This window comes from Actinia tenebrosa, unplaced genomic scaffold (assembly GCF_029948245.1).
Source record: "Actinia tenebrosa isolate PJP-AT-01 unplaced genomic scaffold, QUT_ActTen_1.0 PGA_scaffold1__47_contigs__length_23844297, whole genome shotgun sequence".
Classification (NCBI taxonomy): Eukaryota; Metazoa; Cnidaria; class Anthozoa; order Actiniaria; family Actiniidae; genus Actinia; species Actinia tenebrosa.
Genome location: NW_028292578.1, coordinates 2,405,564 through 2,413,740, shown reverse-complemented (window position 1 = coordinate 2,413,740; position 8,177 = coordinate 2,405,564). Strand labels below are relative to the sequence as shown.

Sequence of the window (8,177 nt, the reverse complement as noted above, 5' to 3'; positions counted from 1 at the left end):
ACCGTTTTACAAAATAAACCACTCCACCCAAAGGTCACTTGTAGACAAGACAGCATTAACCTGGAACCTGCCTTGGCTTATAAGTTCACAGCCATTTTTGTGTGTTTTGTAAAAATATTACCCGGATTATAATTGAAAGGTCTAATGGGCAAGTCTTCGTAAACGAGGAATATCTTACGTGAAGGTACGAGTCGTTTATTATCAATATTTCATGTACTATGTAACAGACAGCATTGCCTCTAAACAAGAGGTTGCTAATCTCCTCAATCGTAATGATTTCATAACTTGTTATTAAGCTCAAATGTAAACAAGACTGCAAAGGATTGACAAGGAATAGTATGTCTCAAATATGATTTTTTCCCCCCCTACTTTAGATTTTCTTTGAATCTTAATTTGAGAACCAGCAATCATACTGACATATTTGTGCATCGAACTAATGTTCGACTGCACGAGGTGTAGATAATGAATCAGTATACTCGGTCACGCTTCTTGCGTTAGGGGAATCGAACTGGTAGCCCTGTGAAAACACCACTCATCGCTATAAAGAAAATAGATGACATGAATATGACAGTAAACTCAGGAAAAAAATTGGAACTTGAGCGAAATTGCATACCCTGTTTATGACAAGAAGCTCGAAAAACCATACCCTGTTCAGCGGATCATCCCCGTATAGTCCATATGTTGGATTACTCCCCCCCCCCCCCCCCCCCATGGGCCTGTAGCTAGCTCTCCCCCTACAATGACATATGGACGCATATATTTGTCGTATGATATTCAAGGGACCGAACAAAACCGCCGAACAAAATGAATAGAAATTGAATGGCTGGATGGATGGTTAAATGAATGAAAGAAAAAAGGATAAGTGTGATTTACCACTGAAATTTACGCATGCATGCATGCATGGACAACACTATCAAGCTAGTGGAAGGTGTTTGCAACTGTCAGACTTTACTTAACGTCATGTTTATACTATATGTGAATGCTAATTCGAAAAAGGTCGACTCGTGATCTTGAATACTGATATTGCACAAGATCCCTGAGGTGTTTACATGAAACAAAACAGTTTCTACCAGAAAAGTACAATTTACGTTTTAAAAATAGATGTATATTTTGAAATTTTTGAGACCAAAGGGGATTTACCATAGGATCGCACTTTATTTCAGTTCATTCTACATTAGTCAAGTATCACTAGACAAAATCCAATCAAGCCGAGCACGCTAGAAAGTTTTCAAGAATCGAGTGGTCAGTACTGTCCTACGCAGTTGCATGTGTATAGATCTGAAGATGAGTGAAAAGACGTTCTTCATCGGTTTGATATTCATCGTTGTGACTCTAGGTAAGTAGATGGTTTTGTAGAAGCAATCGCGTAGTTGTGATATAGGGTTTATGTTATTTGAGGCAGCTATCGATAAGTACTTAGTGGAAACATTTAGCACGTGTATATAATAATGTTAGTAAAGAAATGAGAGTTTTGAAAGAACCATTCTGATTCGGAAAATGTTAAGGAACGAATCTGCTCTACAATGCCGCTTGATTGATGACCAAAGAAGCTACGAATAATATTTTTCTCCAAGCGAGTCTTCATAACATGGCTTTCTCTATTTTAGAAGTTTAAATCAGACCTCTCATTCAAACACGTTTCGAGTGCTGTTGTTGTTGAAAGGTTTGGTTTAGTAACCTTTTTCATCTCAGGGATGAACCATTAGAGAATATTGAGAGGGAGGGGGTGGAGGAATTTATGCTGCAACAATATACAGTCCTTTGACTAAACGTTGTCGTTGATCGGATCATCCCTACACGCCTAGACCGAAGAGGATAACGGGTAAATTACCCAGAACTTGCGTCATCCAAACTGCTCGCCAGTTTAAATCTTCGCCGTACGCTCGAGACATGGTTTTAGCAAATTAAATGGGATCGAAAAAAGCGAGCTCAAGACGTGTTAGATAACATATGCGGCAGCTAGTAACTGTGAATTAATTATCCCCATGATCCTTTTCTGTCTAGGCGCGTAGGGATGCAGCCGATCAAACGACAACGTTTAGTCAAAGGACTGTTTATACTTGTAATAACCCCTGCACGCATCTTGTTTTGTGTTTGCTCGATATTTCTTTACTGAAAGGAGAGGTGTTTTATTATTACTCGACGCGGGAGAGCCTATAACCACGAATTGATTTCACTGATGTTTAGAACAGGTATCCAACGATCTCTACGAACCTGTGTTTTGCGGTCCTCCAAAGCCCTTAATTTTTCCAATCGACCATCCAGACTACACCTACTGGCCATTCTTCGTCACACTCCATCGATGCGGTGGGTCTTGTTCCCTGATCAGTCCTCGAATACAGCGCTGTGGACCCTCGGGCGTGGATACCATTTCTCGATCAGTGTTCGACTTGGCCGTGGGCAGATACAAGACCATGGAACTTAAAAATCACACGAGTTGTAACTGTTCGTGTGCATTGGATTCTGGAAGCTGCACGGCTCTGGAAAAATGGGATCCTAATTCATGCAGATGTATCTGTAATATTCCTGACGGCGAGCCGTATGTCTGTCCCACCAATTACATGTAAATACTCTGTTAAAATTTTTAGAAGAAAAATCGGTCATTTTGATACAGCCCGCTACGTACAGCGCTTCTCAATCAAAGGCGCGAAATCGAACATTGAACAAAATAGAGTTTTGGTGGACGTCAATCAAAGTGTTTCTATGACAATGTCGGAAAACACAAAGCTTTCAAGGGCCCGTGTCTATGGAATGTCATGAAAACGGCTTCATTGACATAAATTTTCGCCACAGAAATTTGTTTAATTTCGCGCGTAATATATAAGGTTGCGTGCGCGGAATCGTGTAATCCGTTGTGATGAGATAGGGTTTGCGTTGATGAACGTCAATTCATAAGACTCTCTTAAAACTCGTATTTGTTTAAAAAAATGTAACAAATGTGCCGTTCAGGGAAAGGCAAGGCGAAGGGGCTCTATAGACCCCTTGCAATTAGTCCCTAGAGGAATTGTTCTTGGGGACAAAACAATGGATTTTTTTTGCATAAGAAAAAACGGCCTATTGTTTTGTCCCCCAGAACAATTCCTCTCGGGAGTCAGTGCAAGGGGTCTATATATCACTATATTTGGGCCCAAAGAGAGGTGTGCATAACCGGTGTTTGGGAATTAAGCTGGCACTTCCTCCCCGAAGCGACAGTATATTTTCAGAAGTTTATTTAATTTTCGCCATATACTGTTTTTTTTATTTTCCAAGATGGAAACAATACCTTTGTAAGTGCGTTTGTAATCTTCCACCCAAAGTCTGTCCTGTAGATAAGGTAAGATTCATGAAATTAAGGTTATTTAGGATATCTTGATGTAAGATGAGGTGTGTTCTTTCGACGCGCATCGTGCGAAATATCGTGTCACATATATTTTTTTCCTTGGACAGGTGTGGAGCCCCGATCAATGTAGCTGTGTGTGTAGCAATGACGCACTCAAAAAATGCGCAACACAAAGCCAGTTGATCGACAAGGAGACTTGCTCTTGCAAAAACCTACCACCAGGGATCGCAGGAAGGAATAGTAGGTTGATTCAAGAGAATAACTAATTATACATTCTATATTATCTATACCCCGTCAAGGAATTGCTAACTCACAGATCGAATCCTGACTAACTGATCTAAGTCAGGGCATGGCCGCAGATAGCCCCCCTTAAACAACCTCTGGGCTGATCGAAGTCAGGGCATGGCTAATATAACTCACAGATCGAACCCTGAAACAACCTCTTGGCTGATCCAAGTCAGGGCACAGCTAACTCACAAATCGATTAAAAGAGTGAGGACAATTGGAAACCAAAGAATCTGAAGAAAACCTATCAAAATCAAGGAAGGGAGCCAAAAAACCCTTTTCGATTGCGTGAGATTCAGAGTCTTGGAATGAGATGAATGTGAGCAAGTCATGAAGAATGGTTTCTAATACATACTGTTTCGTTTATTTTCTTACTCCTTTGTAGCTAAAGGAGTTCCCAGGGGAGTCCTGATGTGGTGTATGGTAGCGGAACTGGTTCTCTTGCTGATCTTATTTGATATTTTCCTGTACTGTAAGTTTCAAACTGGGATCGTAACATATCTTTGGCACAAGTGTCGCGCAAAGGAAAGACAAGGTAATGTTGTGACTTTTTCGTTCTCTGAAAGCAATGATTTAGAACGTGGGATATTTTTGGGATATCAAACAACGTACTTGTATTTTTTTAGGGCTTGCTTAGCAATCCAGCCCCGGCTTCAAATTTTTCAATCAAGATTTCACATTTTTATTTTACTTTCATATGAGGTTCGAAATTTTTAAAGATCTCTCGTACGCACGAAAATCAAGACTCTTTTAGGAAACTATTTTGTCTTTACTGTAGAGGCCTTCTCAATCCTAAAAGATAAAATGTTGTTTATTTAAAAACCGGCCAAAAATTCAGATGTGGAATTTCGGTATATTGTTATGGTCAATACTTTTTATCCCCAGACGTGGAAGTTGCTTTACGAAACGAAAATGGGAGTCCAAAGCAAGACTTGAAAACTGATGAGTCGCCTGGCTGCTAAGCATGCGTGGAACATAAGCTCTAGCGGCGCGTCCTTTATGTAGCCCTAGTTAACACTAGCGACATAAGTATAAGCAGCTTCAAGTTCACTTGCTTTTCGGTTTGAATGTTGTATTATTTTTAATGTTTTTAATGTTTTTTTTGGTTTGTAAAGAATCGGGTTTTGTTCTCTATTCTACCTATATTAGATAAACTATTTATTATGGTTGGGAAAAATATTATTTTTAGTACCATCATGACTTTTTATTTTATTTCCCGCTTTTTACCTCGGAGAGCATTTCATTTGTAGCGTAACCAAAATAGGGGAAAGACCAGGGCCCGGTTGTACGAAGCCTGGATAGCGCTATCCGGCGGATAAATCTTTATCCAGTGGATAAGTCGATGCTGTTATCCAATGAATTTATCCACTGGATAAGATTTATCCGTTGGATAGCGCTATCCAGGCTTCGTACAACCGGCCCCTGACTTAACTGCACGAGTTAGGAGGCGAAGTGAATATCGGGGAATATTTACCGAGACGCGAGTCTTCGAGCAGCAAGGTAGATATTAACTCCATATTCACTGAGCCTGAGGCGAATAATTGTTTTAGCATATACCAACTTGTGTACAGAGTAACTTATTTTTATATACAATAATTCAATAAAAACAAGCAAACAGAAACTTTAAGTTTGCGTGAAAAATTCACGCAAAACTTTAAGCAAAACTTTTAGGCCATACTTCGTTGCCTTTTTAGTATTGATAAGAATGGCATTTACTTTCATTTTTTCAATTTCCTCATCAGAAATTGTAGCAAAACTATTGCCGGAAGATGCCATTTTGTTGCCGACTCAATATTCCGAGATTCAGAGGTGAATATCGTACAATATTCACCTCCAATTAACCAATGAGCGCGCGCGTTCTTAGGAAGTACACAAGTTGGTATATGCTAACAGTCTATATCTTCGAGTCTAACTTTGAAAAGTTTTTTTTCTGCTTGTGAAACCTACCATAATCTTCGTCAGTCTGTTTTCTTTAATAACTTAATAAGGTTAAATTATTTACATTCGTTTGAACGTGAAATTAAGTGCATTAAGTAACAAAAAGTGAATTACAATGTAAGAGGGATTGTTAACATATCTTCGAGTCTTATTTAGAAAAGGAACTTCTTGAAATAAAATTAGATCTTTGGCTAGTCTAAGTTGATACGGTTAAGAGACGAATACTTTATATAGCAATTGACAGTTTCGCGAATAAATGCTTCACTTGTGTGTTGTTACGTCGTTGTGATAGCCGTTCCGAGATCGAGAAAAAACTGAGTGACAATTGACAATTGGTGCTAATCGACAAGAGATTCCCTTAGTAAATGGCAATATAATGCAATAAGCCTGAAGCGAGATGACGTTTTACCCCCGACTCTATACCATAATAGTTTTTAAAATTCTTTCATATTAAAATTTTTGATTCCTTAGAGAATACATGAACAATAGTTATAATTAAAGAACAAAAGCAGTGTGAAAAGGATTATGGTCTAGAGACGGGGGTAAAACGTCATCTCGCTTTAGGCTTATTGCCCTATTCTTAGAGCGAGCTACCGCTGTGTTCATTGATAGCAGACGCAGTGGAGATGTCTAGGGAACATTTCCAAGAAGGCGTCTATTTTGGCCTAAACGATCCCAAAATGCACTGCAATCCCAATTCTGCCCATGCTTTTCCTTAACCTCGGAATGGCTCATGATAACGAGGTCAGTTGTTCTTTCTCATAAGAACAATGCATAATTACATTCCTAGTAAACGTGTTGCATTCGTGAATGTGTCTTTCTTCTAGTAGTAAAAGTAGGAAGCAATGACAAGAAATTATTGATACAACGTATTTTTGAAAGCAAAAGTGTTTCAAAAGTTTATCGTTTCATCCTTATATAATATTTCACCAGTACAAATGATAACTGATTTTGGTTTGACGAGACTGAGCTAAAATAGAAGCTTTAATACTGACTTTTATTTTTCATGCTGCGATACTTATACTCATACTTATACTCAAATTGACCTATTCCTTTTCAATTTATACACTTAAATGAGCGGGACTCGGCGTTGGGGTAGCAGTACCATCTGTTTGTAGCTGGTTAGCTATCTGTTGTAATTCTTCAATCCCTTGATACGAACGTTCATATTTATGTTGCACAAGAGAACGATAAAAGTGTATAGCAAACACAATAAACAGAATACAAACTGGCAGCAAAACAACCGTAGTTGCAACGGCTGCAGCCTGGCTGTAATTATAGAATTTCACCCAAGAAAGGATACCTATTTCAGCCAAGAAGAGCAGAGTTCCAAGACCAGTTGAAAATACCCACGCGATCTCGATGTACGTGTGCATCTTTTCGTGGGGAGAGTCTTGTACCATGTGGTTGTAATTGTGATGGAGATTTGCAATGCTTTCGATGTTGGGCAAGATACATACTGAGATCATGAGTGCGAAGACATGAACGGATATTAAAATAGTTGTGACGACACTGAATGCGATGTGCAAGCCCTGAGGTATTCCTTTTTCTAGCTGGATCTCGACCATGGCAACCTATATGACACAAATAAAAAAATACCAGGAAAGCTTTAGTCTAAGAAATAGTATCACCAATTCGCAAACAGGTAGCCTTACGACTACTTTACGTATTAGCGTATAATCTTGTATACTTATGCATACCTCACCGCCTTTACATTCATTCATCAATGTTGCCATTTTTAATTCATTATTTCTTTTAATTTGAAAGGCTTTGTTTTGGGGGATAGGGGAATGTACGTTTTTCATTAGGGGAAGGCTGTGGCTTCAAAGAGAAGGGTCATCAGTAAAAAAAATCAACTTTTCAACAACAAAAAATACTTAAAATTACCGAGGTACTAGTAAGGATAAATGATGCATTTGAAAAAGTAATTTTCACTGAATGAGGCAAATAAAGATTGTTCACTTAGTCATATCCTACACTAAGCAAATAATAAACAGAATCAGCATTTATTACTGCTTTTGTAAGCTTAATTGATAGAAAACACGAGAAACACCTTGTGTCTAGATTCGTTTGTTTGGACCAAATGAAATAATCCATACTAAACAATGATGCATAGTTTTGAGGGAAAACATACAAAAATAACTTTCAGAAGGAGAAAACATTAGTATATAATATTTTAAGACATTAGAAAACTCAGTTTATCAGGATTATCAGCTCATTCTCACAACCGTTGTGAAGTGCATCAAATGGCTTAGTTTCAACCACTAGTAATTAACAACTGGATTATGCTAATCAGCAAATATACCTTAACCTTAATGTTTCTACCAATGACATCAAACTGCCATCACAATTGTGTCAAAATCATTGACATTAATCAAATTTGCAATCTGATTGGTTACCCCGGCATGCAAATTTTTGCAACAAAACAATTCCTTTGTTGAATAACTTTGCTGCAATATTGGCCACAGGAAACTGGATTTTACAAAAAAACAAATATTTATCTAAAAAATAATGACTCATTTCAATTGACAATTCAAAGATATTGTGCTGAAATTGAATTTAGCCATTTAGTTAATACTCTACCCCTCAATTACTATGATCTAATCAACTGTGTTTTATTATTACAACGTTTCTA

The 8,177-nt window shown here is 38.1% G+C and overlaps 2 protein-coding genes across 3 annotated transcripts in view; one reads left to right on the top strand and one right to left on the bottom strand.

Annotated features, from left to right (window-relative positions):
- Window positions 1-38: 38 nt before the first annotated feature.
- Window positions 39-5,820, top strand: LOC116296362 (uncharacterized). Of its 2 annotated transcripts, none has more exons than XM_031704371.2 (7): window positions 39-184; window positions 1,164-1,336; window positions 2,188-2,563; window positions 3,250-3,313; window positions 3,427-3,559; window positions 3,990-4,139; window positions 4,490-5,820. In XM_031704371.2, exons 2-7 carry the CDS (start codon window positions 1,267-1,269, stop codon window positions 4,564-4,566), a joined length of 870 nt encoding a protein of 289 aa, XP_031560231.1. In that variant the 5' UTR covers window positions 39-184; window positions 1,164-1,266; the 3' UTR covers window positions 4,567-5,820. The 2 variants fall into 2 exon arrangements, with proteins under 2 accessions (XP_031560231.1, XP_031560233.1); XM_031704373.2 differs by lacking the exon at window positions 39-184 and adding an exon at window positions 1,028-1,077.
- LOC116296363 (calcium release-activated calcium channel protein 1) overlaps window positions 5,557-8,177 on the bottom strand; it is an 11,133-nt gene continuing 8,512 nt past the window's right edge. Inside the window, exon 3 of the mRNA XM_031704375.2 lies at window positions 5,557-7,116. Coding sequence (XP_031560235.1) covers window positions 6,604-7,116 — 513 coding nt within the window. The 3' untranslated portion in view covers window positions 5,557-6,603. The remainder of the gene's footprint in view (window positions 7,117-8,177) is intronic.